The sequence below is a fragment of the Molothrus aeneus genome, chromosome 1 (genome assembly GCF_037042795.1).
Source record: "Molothrus aeneus isolate 106 chromosome 1, BPBGC_Maene_1.0, whole genome shotgun sequence".
NCBI classification, from domain to species: Eukaryota; Metazoa; Chordata; class Aves; order Passeriformes; family Icteridae; genus Molothrus; species Molothrus aeneus.
Window position 1 is genome coordinate 14657742 of NC_089646.1, and position 17286 is coordinate 14675027.

The following is a 17286-nucleotide window of genomic DNA, read 5'->3' on the forward strand; positions in this document are numbered from 1 at the left end:
CCCTGCTCACAAATTGGTGCTGTAGTACTGAGATGACCAAAGAATCATATACCAAAACGTGCCCTCAAAAGGCAAATTGTTGTGGTGCTTGGCAGATGGGATCCTGGGAATTGCTCCATATCTCATCTGTGTTAGTTTGAAAATTAGATGTAAAAGCTGTTTTGCTGTATAGACTCATCCATTGGAGGAACCTGTGTTTCCTTAAAGGAAAAGCTGAGTGGGCCCATGGATGTAGCTTTTCCAAGCACATTTGGTAAATATTGGACTTCATTCTCTCCTGTTTTAATCTCACTGAATATGTCTGCATTTTCTCACTTTTCATCATTTGTTTGGGGGATTAAAACTAAATGGATTCAGCCTTTGCAGTCATCTCCTTTCTCTTGTTACCATGAGTTTTGACTTCATCATAAAGTGTGAAGGGAGTGTAAATCAACAATGGGATCTTACCATTTTCTTTCTAAAATAGATGTTGTTTTGACATGTACTTCTACACTGTGGCTCAACGAGGGAAAAAAATAATGCCATATGCTTTCGAAGCAGCGCGCCGTCTGCTGCATGGCTTTCTGTTTTCTAATACAGGCACTTGCCATCATTGTCAGAAGTTAGCAGTTTGACAAGAAAACTAGTGTGCTAACTAATGCACTGAGCCCATCCTCAGTTTTTATCACCACCAGAAATTAACTTTCAAGATTAATGGAACAGAGAGGGCTGGACTTCAAATCTCTTGTGGCATAATTATAATCCTTCCTAAAAATTCATTATATTTAATAAACTTTATTCCAAAGCAAAAGTCTTCTTTAAAGAGAATAGGATAAATCCCATGATTTTGGAGCCTGAGGAATTTAAAATGTTAATACTGGAATGTAGTGTTTTTAACTGTAAGTAGAGCTGGATGGGACAGGATGCTATAATGAGTCACAGCAGGAACATGGATTAGAAACAGCCCTGTTATATGAAATGAAACACATCGTTTCACTTGGTTAAAGTTGTGACTTTCAATAAACAAACAACTGCATTTCAGAGAAGAAAGAGCAGTGACAGGCTAAACATAACCACAGAATGTGTCCAAAGGGTGAAACATCACCTTGTTTCTTAACATGATCTTGTCATTCATGCCTGCAGCTGCTTTCACAAAGACTGCCATAACTCCTTCCTCTTTGGCTGACCCAATTTCAGCTGGTTTTGAGTGTGCAAAATGTTTCCCCCTTTGAGTGCTTTAGCTCAAGCACTCAAAGGAGTGAAAATCACAAATCATCAAATAACCATGCAGAACTCCATTTCAAGATCCAATTTGTATTTCTTGTCCATGGGCTTGCTTACTCACACTTACTCCATAAAGTAATTTTTCTCTTTCATGCTTCTTTTCCTCCTTCCACTTTTCTATGGGGGTAGGATGAGTTGTTTTGTGGGAGTTTTTTGCTGTTGTTTTTAAAATTCCTCTCATAATTTCTGGTACAAGAAACTTCAGAACACCCTGCCATTTGGAACATCCTTTTAAAATTTTTCTGCAATGTTTATTTTGATTTTAAAATAAGTTAGGCAGATTTTTTTTCTGCTCACCATTTTAGTTCCTCTTTTGTTTAACTACTATTTATTATACCTTATCTTTGTTGTGGAGTGCAGCAATTTGTGACATAGCTTATATAAAGGACACTCACAAGTGAAGTTTTGCTGTACACTCCTCTCTCCTCTCCCACAAAGAGTATCAGTATGTGTTTTAAATGAACAGTCAAAATTGAATCACAGGCAGCTCTGCTCTACAAAGGACAGTGATTCAATGTAATTCTAGATGCCTATTGAATCCTAATGTCTATGTGTCAGTACTCCATAGTGATGTCTTTTATAAATCAGTTTTCATTATTATATGTTGCTATTAAGACTACTATTAAAAAAGGGAGCAAGGATTCCTCAGATACATGTGTCTGTCTACTTTTTACACATAAAGTGGCATTCATTCTTTTTCATATAGTAGGTAGCTTTTCTGATCATTTGCACTATATTGTTATTCAAATATAATAATATGTAATTCCATGTCAATTAGATCTGACAGGCCCTCTACACATGAATTTGTGACAACTGTCTTCCAAGCACTGACAGTACACTGGGTCAGCCAGTGCCCCTTGAAGCCACCTTGGAGGTGCAATTTCCCTAGGAAGGAGGAGAAGCGGCATTGATGTTAAAATTATTTTTTTTGGTTTAGTTCTTCACAGTCTCCCATCACCATTGGCTTTTGCAACTGGCACTCTGTAAACAGTGGGTGGAAGGATTGTGATCATAATGCAGAGATGTACCGTAAAAACAAGGAAGGCTTTTAGAACTGCACTGAAAATACAAGAGGCAATCGGGATTACCTGTGCTGGCTTTCTGCCTTAGGAATTCAGCCAGCTCTTCCCATGGCCTCTGTTTTCTCTGCTACAGATGAATAGAAGGAGTTCATTGCAGGTTGGGTTTTGTTCTCATCCAAAATGAAGGGCAGCTGATGGCTTCTTCCTGAAGAATGATTCCGGTTTCACAGCAATATCTTAGAAGTATCTTATGGTAGCATTTCTAATCTTAAATTTGAACTGCAGTTCAGAGATGTTTTTTAGAGTTTTGCCATTTCACTAATTCATGGAAAACGTGGAAATACTTTTACTTCATTGTTATATGCATTTCCATATTTTGTGCTTTAAAGGCTTTTGTACATTATATTCTGAAGGCATTTTTTGCTATGAAATAGGCATTTTTTGCTTTTTGCCTATCTTGGGCTATAAAGCTTTCATGCCAAGGACCATTTCTTTGTTCAGTTGATTCCTTCTAAGGACTGCTCATCTACATGGAGGCACTTGAGGCGTTGCTGTAAGTCCAAATTATAATGTGTTCTATTTGCAAAAGATTAGTGAAAAGGAGAAACTGAAGGTATCAAAGAAATGCCATTGAGAGTTGTATTATGTCTGAAGAGCCCAAAGTGCGATTCAGAGATGAGATTTTTTGTCTGAAACGTACATTTGCTGACCTGCCTCGCCTGTTGGATTATATTGCAGTTTTTCAGGAAGCAGCTTTTTTCTCTTTCTTCTAATTCTTCTTCAATAGCCAGCTCACTGGAAGAACTCTTGCAGCCACTGCTCCTGAAGTTTAATTTATGCCTTTTGAAATAGCTACAACTTGTGAAGCTCTGTCACTGGGGGAAATCAGATTGAAATTTTCTCTTGAATAGTTGGATTATTATTGTAACCACTTAAAAGGTGACAGGATCTTCACCTCAGCCATTTTTTTCCCTGAGAAGTGTTGGAAATGTCACCCAGTTAAACCTCAGATCAGAGCGTCATTTAAAAACATGTCTCATTAAACACTCAGCTCTTGTTATGACCCTGATGGATTAGTTGCTACTGAGTTTATGAAAAATGAAATGCATTACTTTTCCGAGAAGCTTTAACAATGTATTTTCCATTCTCATTTAGGATAGGAATGCCTGACACTTACTAAGCCGTTAGAATATGGCCTACGGCTCACCTAATTCAAAGGCTGCAGAATGAAGGAAAAAAGATGAGTGTGGAAAATGGACTTTTCTTTTCTTTCTTTTTTAACAAGTAGCATTTGTCATGCTTTGCAGACTTTTGAAGGCAACACCAACTACGACACGCCTGAGCTGCGGACTTTTGAACCTGTATCGACACGATTCATACGTGTCTACCCTGAGAGAGCCACGCACGGGGGACTGGGGCTGCGAATGGAGCTGCTGGGCTGTGAACTTGAAGGTAATTGCTCTGCTAGAAATGAATGCACTTTATTATTTTCATAAATACATTCTCTACTTGGTCTGCTGCTGAAGACTGCTGTGTCTGCACAGGCAGCACATTGGACTCTCACTTCCATGACTGCCATTAGTGCTGGTTCTTGGCCTATTCAGCTCCTCTCTGCAACATTTAAATGCACCCAAGGCACAATTATTATTCTTTTTCCCGTTCCTTTGTTGAATCACAGTGATATTCTCCACATGGTTTTCCATCCCCTTAAGCATCCTTATGATTATACTTTTGAGAATCATAGAGCCATTAGGAGAGAATAAAGACAGGAACTTAAATTTTATGTTACCATGATACAACCCTGGAGGAGATGTTTTCTGAGAATGCAGAGGGAGCTTTGCACTAAATATAGTAATTACATCCCTCTATCCTTCAAAGGACCTGAAAGTCACACCACAAACAATGGTAGGCAAAGATCACTTGACTGGACAGTGTCTGTGGTGTTAGTTTTGGGGGCTAAAGGGGGCCTCTTTGTGCTTTACTAAGCTTTAATTTTGCAAGAATATGTAGAAGATGAAAGAGCAGGAAAAGCAAAGTTTAGACATTTGTCCTTGGACTTTGACATGAAGTCCGCTTTGATTTTTGTTATATAAACATAATTATTTAACTTCATAGATAACTACAGATAACACTATGTGAATTTAACAATTTTATCTGGTGGATGATGACACAGTGGTGAGGCTTATAAACCACACAGCTTAAAAATACAGGAAAACAAACCATATTATTTGGGGTTTCATATGACACCTCTTATAGAAGCAGCTGAACCCAAGATGAATGGAAACAACTGCTTTACCTCCATTTCTTTCTCACCATTTCTCCCCCAAGAGGGAAGTGTGGGAGGCATTTGCTGTGAGAACTGATGAGTTCTGTGTTGTTTTTTTTAGTTTAGTGATTGAGTTAGTATGATTTTACTTGGCCCGGAAAGTGGGGAGGCTGGAAATACTTCTTAGTTCCCGCAGGAAGTCCTCATTTCCTGTGGGAATACTTAGTTCCTGCAAACTATTGTGCTACTTGCTCAGAAAAAAGAAAACCCAGCACCTGCCTTATGTAAACTCACAACCTCTGGGCAAGGCCCTTCAGCCACAGGGCTCCTGTAGCCACGCAGCCATCCAGGAGTGAGTCTTGGACCACCTCACAAGAATATATTGCTCAGTGAGATGGAGGACCCTTTGCTTTTAGGCAAACTGTAACAGCAAGGACATTTTTGTTTTTCCACTGGGACACATCTTTTCACATTTTTTCTTTCTGCTATGGTATACTTTTGATGTATGCTCACCTGTAGGTCACCCATGGACAGGCGAGGTCAGTTCCCATTTGCCTGTGGGAGAAGGACAATAATTCTTAATGTTGTATAATTGCACCTTAAGAAGGGAGTTGAATGAAGTCACTTGAGATTTACTGAGCAAGAAAAGAGTTGAGATGAGAAAAGAAGCATGGAAGTTGGCACAGAGGGGAGTAGAAATCAGCTCTCCAGCAGTAATGAGCAAGGGCAAGGTTTGTGTGCTTGAAGCATCCCAGGGGGGCATACATGAAATGATGGCAGAGATGCAGGCAAGCTTGAGGCTATACAGGGACACAAAGATCAAGATAAGAAACTTAACTGGATGTAGAAAGCTAGAGGGATCCCCCAGAGGGGATTTTTATAGCAATGTGGGTAACAAATGTTCTGCATAATTCATAATAGGTACAGAACTGTTTCTCTAACTAGGGATAGATTGAACCTGTAAAGCATAGGTCAGGGTCCTAAAGAGGCATGTTTTATCCCATAATACAGCTACTTGAAAAACTACAACCTCTCCTGACATTTTCAAGCCAAGAAGTCAGTGTATGTGATCTTCTGTGGCCAACGGATGCTGAGGGCAGTAGAAGGGAAAAGAAGAATCTGCAAAAGACATACATTATTGCATAGCCTATAATGAGTGAAAAAGATTGCTGATGAAAATAACAGTAAGTGAGAAGAGACAAAAGCCTGGATCACGTTCCAGGAATGCTTAACTGAAGACAGGGAACTATATGTGTGGCATGAAACACAAACGTAGCACCAAGTCTCTGTGTTCTGGTTTTCCAGATGTGGTGTGCTTTGCAGATTCTGGGCTATGTGTTTTCTGGCATCTTACACGAACCTGAAGCATTTAACTGTAATAACAAAGTTCAGACATTTACTGGTTAGGCAGCAGCTACCGGAAAGTCAGCACCAGTAAGAAGCAAGCAGGTGGCCAGGAGGGATGACTGACATCACTGATGTCTTATTTATTTATAGCTTCAACAGAAAACAAAAGAAACACCTTCCATGTGTCCTCATTGAGCACAAAATCATTCCACATCACACTGGCTTCCTGCTGCTGTTACCAGAACCGTGCTCAGACATTTCCTCCCTTATGTGTGCTCTGCAGAGAGGTTTCTTCAGCAAAGCATTGGGTGCTAGGGAAATACCACCTTGAGTATGCACCCCCCTGCTCCTCTGCACAGGCCCACTCCCTGGGACTTTGCAGAGCAATAAAATTATGGGGTCTCTACCCCACACACAGCCCTCCAGGACTCTTGTTCTGCTTTGCCAGGCTTTCAGTATTCCTTGATAGGAACAACAAACACCCAGTGAATAGATAGTCTGGGGCTTTGCTGCCCAGCTCTGCTCAGCCCTTCAGAGCAGGAGGCAGAGCAGATACTCCCCACTCCAAAGAAGTACTAAGCAACCTGCAAAGTAGAGTTGCTTCAATCCTCAGACACAACACATGGTGCTCATCAGGATGTTACTCCCAGCTGCAGGATGGTTCTCCAGTTCGTGTTTTAACTGAACAATGGATTTTGTTTCAGCTCCAACCGCTGTCCCTACCGTTTCCGAAGGCAAGCCCGTGGATGAGTGTGATGATGACCAGGCAAACTGTCACAGTGGCACAGGTGATGACTACCAACTGACAGGTGCAGAAACCATCCTCATTCCATTGCAGCTTCATTGTAGCTCATATCCATCACCAGCTTAATGTTTGTGCTGATTTAACCACTCAATATTAATGGACATTAGTATGCAGTTTGTATTGTTAGTGCTGTCAAAACATGGGCATCTGCCTTTTATATATGACAATACTTTTGATTGTTTTCTCAGCTATGTAATTTTTGAAGAAAATAATAGTGACTAGATGGAAGAGAGGGCAATTTTTTGAGTGGTAATTGTGTCTAATCAAATAGTCTAATCAAATCTTCTAATCAAACTTTCTCTTACTAAGAAGAAAAGCTGGACAATACTCTTGAGATTTATTATCTGAGATTGAAGAACTTGGAATATTGCTTGGTTTACACATAAGTTTCCTACCTAAAACTTAGTATAGGACTCAAATCTCATTCCCAAATCTTTCCTAGACAGAAACAAAACAGATTTGTTTCATCAGAGTGCACTGCCACATACTCACACTGCCAGAAATATTTCCATGAGCTTCCCTGCCGACACAGCATTACAGCCACAGAGGGGCTGATGTTCTCCAAGCTGCTATCACCAGCAGAAAAGTAGGAGGGGGAGATGTAACATAAACTGCATCTGAAATAGAGGAAGCTTGCTAGGTTTCATATCCTCACACTTCTGCACAGAATCATTAGTTCTTCTAAGGCAGCTGACACTGCACCTCTATGCTTTTGATCTCTTCTTGGAGGTCACTTGTTCCACAAATCTCTGTGTCTGTTTGATTAGATCTATACATCTGCAGTAATTGAGGTTGTTTTTAGATGCAGTGACACAAGTTATTTCATCACTGCTCCCTGATGTGCTTATCTAATAAATGTTTATTGCTTCTTATATCCATGACATAAAATAGCATTAAAATCTGGCAATAGCTGTCCAAGAGGTCATTGGGTGAGCTTAGGTAAGAGATTGGCTTTTTGGAATGAGCCAAGTAGAACATCAGGCAGCAGATACAAATGAAAGTGAAATTTCAATATCAAACCCTTTCTGAGCTTGCCAATATCTCCTGTAATTGCACACTGCAAATCATATATTGAAAAACAATTCTTGAGTGGAAAAGACAGTGCATGGTCACTGTCACTGCTTTTCAAATCAGTGTCTCAGATTAACCTTATTCTTTTTGAAAACAGCCATGAAGGGAGTCTGATAAAATAGTCTGTATTGTGTTAAGGTAGCTCAGAAAGCTTTCAATGTTACTAAATAATGTAATTTATTTATTTATTATTCAGAAAAGAAAGAGGCAGGTCAGGGAACACTAGAGCTTCCTGCAGAGCTCTACATTGTCTTGCAAAGCCCAATAGGTAGAGACATATTGCACATAGAGGAGGCTCTGTCAGGGAAAGCAGACAGATCTATGCAAGCACCTTCCATGTTCATAGTCTCTGCACTTCAAGGAGCTCAGGACTCCATCCCACATGTCCCTTAGGGAACATTTATTGAGCAGAAAAAAAACCTTCTGGCAGTTTCTGCTGGTTGTGCTTAGGGGGCAATTTATAATCTCTAAGACAAGGGAACAGCTGCCAGCCTTCCTGAGCACCATCTCTTCTAAGGAACTGAATGTTTTTCAGTATTAATATTGAAAATTACTGCATTGCCCTCCTACAAAAGTGCAGACACTGAAGTACAATTTATTTTTACAACACCTAGAAACCCTAGGCAGTGCATGCCCAGTTGTTCTGGACATTGGAGAAATGCTGCATTCTATATATGGTTTTACTTATAAATGCACAGAGCAAAATGCACAGAACTGATTTTACCAATAAATTAATTGTAAACATTCTTTTTTTTCCTTCAAACTGCATAGGAGGCAGGTGTGTAGGTCCTGTGGCCCATTAAGGATAGCAGGGCAGTGCAGAGGGGATTTCATGAGTGCCTTGCCCTCTCTATCCTGTTCCCAGTGCAAGTGTGGTGCCACTGCAGAGTCGCTGCCCTGACAGCACTTGCACATATGTGAGTGCCACAGTGAGGCCTCCCTTGCAATTAACTCTAATTGTGCTGTAGGCCAAATTCCTTCCTGCTCTATTTGGACCCCATACAGAGCTACTCTATTTGCGTGGTATATAGCATTTCCCATCAGATCATTCTCACAAGTATAAAGCTGAGACAGCTTGGGCATTTATTCTTATTGGAAGTCATCATAGTCATCCTTTCTATAATGCTTTAAGCACTTGCTTGCTGGAGAAAAGAAAAACAGGAGTCATTGACTGGCAATCAGCACCCCACCGTGCATTTATAATTGTACTAATTTCCTTTTTGTTTCCTTATGAATATGAGGCTTGCTTTAAAAAGTCAAGTATTATAAAAATATCAATTAGTAAGCTTAGGAGAAGGCCATGTCCTCACTCACCTCTTGTTTATCTGCTTGAAGAAAAGGACAAAGGGGAAGTCCTTAATTCTTCCTTCTCTTTGAGACAGAGGTGAAAACTACCTTAGACTAGATCCTAAAGTCTGGCAATTTCCATGCGCCTCTCCTGTGAGCTGGTCTCACAACACAGCTATGAAACAACTTACAGAGAGGCCCAGTTTTACCTCACATCCCTGGTATGAGAAACAGCAGGTCATGGGTAAATGAACAAAATAGTGACTCTTAGGAGGTGTCATGAAGACCAGCTGCTCACTTCCCATGTGATTTGGAGCAAATCAGTGTCTATAAATCAAGGACAGTCACAGGGAGATGTTGTGGATGATTTAGTTGGTGTTTGCAAGGACTCCAAAGATACACAGCTTTATTTAATGAAGAGTTCTTGTGGGGCTTTTTTGATAAAGAAAACCAGACTTTTAATGTCATATTTTCATGCTTAAGGTCGCATACTCAGTTACCTACATGCCTAATAAAGACAGTAATATTTCAGGTTTATATATAGGTTATTCCTAATGACTGCTGTGTCCTTTGTTGTGTCACATGTATCATGATACGCATAATTTCTTTTCCAGGTGGGACTACAGTGCTGAATACAGAAAAGCCAACAGTAATTGACAATACATTACAACCAGGTAAAAAAAATTTTCTTATTAAAACCACAATAAATTCCATACCCAAATTTCATGCCAGAGACAAAATAATGAATTGCAGCACTTCCTGACTTACCATTCCTTGAAGTCTCTGAAGTAAAGAAGCATCTGGTCTCTTAGCTCTGTACAGTAAATATTTTATTCCTTTCATCCACATGTAGATACAGCAGAGAACAAGATTTCCTTCTGCATCAGCAAATGCCAAGTGCTGACAAAATTAAACTAACTTAATCACAGAGTGCACTGTTTAAATGTGGCATGTCAGTGACACAAAGTGTGTTTGCAAACTCCAGGAAAACAAAAACAGCCACACAGGCCCACTCACTATTTATATCCATGGTTTTACAAAACTAAGACAAGTAAAGTTTGCCAGTTTTTTCCATCAGGGAACTGGTAGTTCTACAATATTGTTTTCTAGCAAGTTTTCTTGAAATGGGATTACATAAACTGCTACCATGAACTTGAAAAGGGAAAACCAAGTTGTCACTGGCAGCAGGTCCTTGTTACTTAATACAATAGCTAGAAGCTTTCAAATTCCTTAGTTTGCTGCTTCCTCAGCTTTCATACCATTTTTTTAATATCCTGTGCAATTTACTGGGAGTGGGGGAGAGGATGGATTTGGGCAGAAAACCCAAACTCCAAAAACTATAAGCACTGGTTAAAAATCCTTTGCACCAATAATTGTGGAGCAATAAAGAGGTCAGTTTTCAGTTACTCCCATTTCCTCCATTAAAGCACAGTCAGGCACAGTCTTGCAAGTGATTTATTAACAGGGTGGGTAAATGTTTATCATTGTTTCCTCAACCATGTGACACAATCCACTCTTGCTTCAAGTGAAAGAAAGGGACTAATAATGTAAAAAAATTCCTAAAGGACACTTATGGTGTTGATCTGATTAAGAAATAGAGCTGACTTAGCTCAGACTTTGTTCCCACTCTCGGCCTCTGCATTCAGATATTGCAGAGGCCAATGCTTTTACTCTCCTCAAAATTTGTCTCCAGGGTCACCCAATTGGCTAAGTCAGCATACACTATTTTTACCTCTGCCCTGCTTTATGAGCAGAGGCAACTCGTGGAGCACCAGTGCAATGAGAAACACAACAGTGAGCCAGTCCCCCCTGTTGGGACACCTACACCCTGCTCTTCACAGTCAGTGCTGCTGAAGGGCTGGATGGCTGCTGCTGATCTCACAGTTCTGCAAAGGGGCTGGGGATGCAGAGTGAGAAAAGATTCTGTGCTGTGGATTTACAGCAAAGCATTTTAATTTTTATGTCTGAAATTATCTGTTAGGTTTCTATTTTGATGACATGAAGGATTTTTTACAGTTTTTGAACTATCTTCTTGCATTTAAACAAATTGCAAATTCAGACAGTGCCTCTGTGCAGTGCAGTTTCACTCCCTCCCCAGCAGTGCCAGCTGCTCTGCAGGTTGTGTTCGATCCCCTTGGCTTGGGCGGGACCCTCCAGTAACAGACACTGTTACTACCAGAGATTAAGATATCCTCATTTTCTCTCCTTACTTCCCTCCTGCACCACCTTTGCTTACTCTGGGATGTGCCATGTTTTTTCTCTATTAAAGGAGTTTCTGAGGCTCTGTTCAGAGCATGCCAGTGTTACTTCCCTGCATTGTGCTCGTAGGAACCATTTCCTTCCGGGGAATAAGGGACGAGTTCACATCCCAAACTCCAGGCTGCCACATGGCAGCACATTACAAAGATCATAGATAGAGATCAGCCAGACGCTAATAAATAAGAATAAGGTTTCCAAAACTTCCAGTTTAAGATATAAAGGTTTCCAGCTGCCTCATAATCCCTCACTGAAAACCAGCCAAAAACTCCCAAAAACGGGCAGACAGAAATTTCCCTCAGCATGGGGAAGCCCCTCCTGGCCTGGAGGTGGTATAAACATTTCCCTCTGCCGAAAGGACATGGCTGGACCCGAGTGCCACAGTGAAACACAGGGAGCAGGGGCCGTGCAGCTGGGAGCAAGTCTGCCCTGTCAGCCACAAATAACACAGTTTAAACTGCCCTTGAAGTTCCAGGGCTGCTTGGGGGCCCCTGGCCCTCTGCTGCCTGAGGATAAGTGCACTCTTTCAGCTCTTCTCAGGATGAACAAGGTAGGAATTTAACACATCGAGGACTGAGCCTTCAGCTTTGGCCTTAATTCCCTTTAAGGCTTGGTTTACCTTAAGATGCTAACGCACCATGAGGTAAATGATGAGCTCCAAGCCAAGGAGCTATTCCAGATCCAGTTTGCCAGCTCCAGTGGGTGACCCTGCACCAGGGCCATGGTGCCAGTGGTGGCCACAGCAGCTTGTGCCACAGTGCCTGGGGACAGAGACTGACCAGCCCTGTCTGCAGCAGCAGCAGCAGCAGCTCATGCCATGGCACAGGTACTCTGCACTAGGTGCCAGCAGCACGTTCTGCTGTCCTTCTGCCTGCATTCCAGCCTGCAAATATCCCTAATCTCGTTATCCCAGACTAATGTGCTTGTGTGTGTCAAAGCCTGAGATTATCCTATTCCAACCAGCTTTCATACACTATCGAAACAGTTAAGAGCAAATAGCTGGAAAGCCTCTGTATATAAACAAACGGTTCCATCAAGGAGACGTTTACATTTCATTTCAAGGGGACTCAATTGAAATAAAATAAAAAGAATCGTGATTTCAAGCTGCTAAAAATGTTTAAAGGTTTGAATTTTTATTTTTTATTTAAGAGAGGATCTACTTTCCTCCTCAAACTTAAAAAGATGTCTTTCACAAATCCATCTGTCAAGGTAAATACCTCCGTTCTCAGCCCTAAGACTTTCTAACATCTAGTCGTTTTTGAGCACATATTTTTAAATTCTAAAGGACTATTTGAAATGCTTGTCTCTTAGCTATTTACATACAGAGCAAGCTGTTAATTTACATTACGTGCTCTCAGTGTGTAATCTGAGTCCTTTGTAAAGAAGACTGTTCTGAGAAGTACCTTGTTTTTCACACATGTAATAGCTATGTCAGAAAAAATATAACTAAAAAATCTTGAAGTTAAAATCTCTGCTAAAAATAATTTAAAGGTAGAATAGGTCTGATTCTCATTTATGCTGGAGCAACTTTGTATCAGTAAAGGGATATTAAGGCCGTTAAATTATCATTTACTATCATTTAAGGTAATTCTGTGCTGCCAGCATAAATGGTATAAAAATGCAAATACAAATCAGACCAAATATGCCACTTTGAAGTGGTCCAAATTATGTGTGTAATTTCCTATTTTAATGTTGATTTACCCTTTGGCAAGAGCATCTTAGAGTGCATTTTCATATCATTTTCAATGCCATCATGCTTCTTCTTGCCTCTTGTTGAAGGAGTTATAAAAATATGTCAAAGTCTGTGGGCCACAAAAGATTAATGGACTTGCAAGAAACTCACTCAACTGGATTTTCAAATTACTTTCTTGTTCATGTGCAGTAATGGTCCCAGCTGTGAGCAAGATGTGGTCAAAAAGTACAGCTGTTGGTTATTCTTTGAGAGGATAAATCTGTTTTAATTCAGTATCACGTACCCTACATTTTGAAGAAGGCATATGGGATTTTGTCACACCTCCCTCCCAAATTCTCATCTGAGCTGCTGCTATTTGATTACATAATAGCTGGTTTGCTTTGTCCTCTCCATACACACAAACCCAGAGATCAATCACCTATTGGCAGGAGAATTATCCTAGCATGGGAATGGGCCAGCAATGCAGAGGGAGCCCAACAATTGCTACTCGTCCCCAGTTTCCTTCCTTCCACCAGAGCTGCCAAGCTATAGCCCAAGGACAAAGAAGAGGACAGATTGCCTGCAGCTTGCTGTGAGCTACTGTCTCAGCCCCCCGGGACCTTTAATAGAAGGGCTGAACTAGCCTGCCTTTTCTGGGGCAGATCCATTGTCCATACTGAACCATAATGAACCTATCCTGATGCTACAAGTGTCCATTATTAATTGGCTAGCAGGCCTATTTTTCCTTTTTTATGAGTCCCTGGGAGAAGCACTGGAAGAGACATAAGAATAGGCGATAAGAGATGGCATGTTTAAGAAGCTTGTAAAATAAGAGCACTCTGAAATGCCTTGCCTTTGACCTTCAATCCCGTTGCTATGATTGTCTAAGGAACATAGTAACACAATAACTTCTGAGAAAACAACAGGAACCTAGCAAGAAACAGCTAACTGTGTGCAGGTTACTGGTCAAATTCTCCTCCGTTTCAGTGGATTCTACTTCTGCGTGGAAAACAAGTTCATTTTTATGCTACACCATGCTGTCTCTGAGTCTGAAGCCAAGGAACACAGGCATGGCCAAAGCATATCAGACTTAGGCTCTTTGCCAATTTCCTGGACTATATATTTCAAATGAAAGTGGAAGAAAGTATTTATTAGATGGAGCTGTGAAATTTAGCTCTGTTTTGAAACTCTCCTTCTGATCCCAGTGTTCAGAACTGTCATCAGAGCATGAAGTAAAAGGCTTTTGTCACTTCCTGGACTTTAGAATTAACTATTAAATTCTGGATGTTTTCCTTGTCCATGTCACTATCCAGTTCTCTTTGAATTGTGTTCAATCTTAGCAGCATTCAATGGAGCAAGTACCACTCACATCATATGAGGATTTTTTTCCTTTGATCCACCTTGAGCTTCACTGGATATCTCACATTACTTAGGCTGTGAAATGGAGAAACCAGAATATTGTTCTGTTCTGAGTCTCTGGATTCATCATTCATTTACATACTTCTCCTATGTATTCTGCTATTTATTTTTTTTTCAGAGTTGAACAATACCAGTCCTGTCTTTGTCCCCTGTGCTCATTTCTGCTGTGTGGTATCTTCAGATGGATGTGATCTATCTACCACTGTTCTCCTTTCTTGTGGTTTGAATACCACACAGGCTATCAGCACTTTGCTTGATATAATCCTTTGGGACTAATAAGAATAATTTTGTTCCACATTTTCTAAAATCTTTTCTAAAGTTCTGTCTCATGGCTCTGATGTTAAAGCCATGCCATATAGCTCTCCCTGGGCCTCCTTGACAATGAAAGGCTATTTGTCACAATCTTAAAACTCTTTAATTCATTGCAATGTCGTTCTCTTTCCTTTAAAACCCCCCTTGATTTTCAGATGTCCCCTTTTGGGTAAGATGTCTTTGATCACGGCCCCATTGTCTAGAAAAAAATATCTAATGCACTGACGAAAGAGACGGAATTCCAGGATTACCTTTCTGCACTCATGTGTGCATAGACTGAGTTCTGCTTCTTCAACATTTTGAGCCCAAAGAGAGGTTATTCACCACAATCTGCTTTTTTCCTAGAAAGGGCTAGGGTGCTCCAGGAAACATCTTTCCTCCACATTGAATTCCTGTGTAATTCCAGACATTATCTGTTGAATTCATTTGTTCCCAGCTAGGATGCTGCATTCGTGACAATGTGGAGTAGACCCCTCTGGAGGCCAGCAGGAGAGAGGGGGGAGGCAGGCGGGGTGGGGAGGATGAAAGAAAGGAGTGAAGAATGAGGGCTCAGTGCAGAGAGACACCACAGCACAGCCAAGGGAGGCACTGACAGGCAGAGCAGAGGGGCAGGAGCTGCCACAGGCTCAGATGTCTCTGCTGACAGAAGGAAATTTTCTAGGGGCCAGAGGGGAGAGGGCACGGTGGCCACAATGCAGGAATCCAGTGAGTTGAGAAAAAACTGTGTCTGGGAGCAAGGGCCTACCAAACAAGGACACAGCAGGCAAGGAGAGAATGATAGATGAACCCTTTTTATATCCATTCTGTCTCAGCCTACTCACCTGAGGTTTTGTGTTGTTAAAATTATTATTCTAGTTTACCTTCCATTAAAATCTGGGTTGTGAGTTCAAAAGCCTAACCAGCCTTCCCTGACAGCTCAGTACATGCAGGAGGTCTTTGCCTCTTTAGACTGGAAGAGCTCCACCTCAAAGGTATGGCCAACTGCAGGTCTCAACACACTTCCCATATTTCTCATTATTTTCCCACAATAAACAAGCACATTCTAAGAGTCGCATTATCTTTCCTGGCTTTTTTTATTAATAATGGGCAAGAAACACAATTCTTCCCTCAGAGCTGATATTGATGGAAGCATAGAGTCCTTTGTTCTTAGTTCATACTTGCACAAAGCATCTCATTAAAGTAAACCTAAGTTATTCCTTTAATAAGGCGTGAGTCATGCCTGAGAAAATACTCCAAGATTTGGTCACATTGCTCTTGGGAGAGTATTGCTCTACTGGGAGTTGTCACTGCTCAAGGTGAGATAAAAGTTCATATCAAGGGGGTAGGAACCAAATGCTCAAAAGATTTCAAACTGCTTCTGAAAATAAGAAATGCAAAGGATTTATATGCTATCTTTGTATAATCTTTCAATTGAAATTCCTAGTTCTATTGAAGAAAATAAGCTACTATGTATTAAACCTTTGGGCAGAATTGAAAAGAAGCTGAAAACAAGATATGATCTCATCCTGACCATAATACCAGACTTCCCTTATTTTATGCAGAGCTTGTTTTGAAGCTTATTTTGAGTTCATTTGGCAATCAGCCACATTTGTCCCTTTTCCCTCTCAATTTGTCCATTTCAATGCTGCCATCTTGTGGGCCTACTTAACTGTCTGGAAGATGGTGAAAAAGTTCCTTATTGAAGCCAAGAACCGTAGACTTCATCAGAAATCCTTTCCTGCCAAGGACATTCCATTAATGTTTCTGGTTGTTCTTATTTTTTTTTCCAAATCTCATTGAGAGTTTCAAATTGTGGCACCATTACAGTGCAGAGATATTGATAACCAGAAAATACATCTGATAAGTAAGCCAGAGCTTTCTTTATGAGTGTTCTGTGCTGCAACTTGGTTATCAGATAATGCGGGCAAATCAGAAGAATTAATCTAACCACAGAAAAAAAAAATCCCATCATAGGGATCATAAAGAGACAAGAAGCAACCACATCTTTTACAAAAAGTAGTGATTTTTCAAGTTTCCCAGGAGGGCTGTTCTTGCTATGGCTTCCCAGAGTCTCGGGAAGGAATGGTTCTGCTAACAGTCAAATGTGTGCATTTGTTTTGAAGTACAAATTCCAAATTATGTGATTAATAACCCCATTTCATCCCCTCTTTTCTATCTTCCTTTGCAGAGCCACCACTATACAACTGTGGCTTTGGCTGGGGATCCCAAAAGACTTTGTGCCACTGGGAGCACGACAACCAGGTGGATTTAAGGTGGGCAATCCTGACCAGCAAAACCGGGCCGATTCAAGACCACTCAGGTAATCATGAGTTCATGATGTAGCCATTTCACACTTGATGAGATTGTTCTGTTTAATACCAAAATCACAGGAGAGTGAATTATGCCTAAGATACAAAGATGGTTCTCTAGTAAACCTAATCCATTACCAGTAATCACAACTGACTGTAATTGTCCTTTCTGTTGGGGAATAAAGACTGCTTCTTGTCAGGAACTGAAGATATTCCCTTCCCCTGACTTGCCTTTGGGTAATCATCACCTGGGGTAGAAAAAAATCTGAATGACCAAA

General features: G+C 40.7%; 1 protein-coding gene across 2 annotated transcripts in view; it reads left to right on the forward strand.

The window, feature by feature from the left end:
• NRP1 (neuropilin 1) overlaps positions 1–17286 on the forward strand; it is a 113181-nt gene that overhangs the window by 84936 nt on the left and 10959 nt on the right. Inside the window, exons 10-13 of one of the 2 annotated variants that reach the window (XM_066551649.1) lie at positions 3593–3737; positions 6603–6707; positions 9676–9735; positions 16888–17019. In XM_066551649.1, the coding sequence (XP_066407746.1) occupies positions 3593–3737; positions 6603–6707; positions 9676–9735; positions 16888–17019 (442 nt within the window). The remainder of the gene's footprint in view (positions 1–3592; positions 3738–6602; positions 6708–9675; positions 9736–16887; positions 17020–17286) is intronic. The other variant, XM_066551657.1, reaches the window with a different exon arrangement.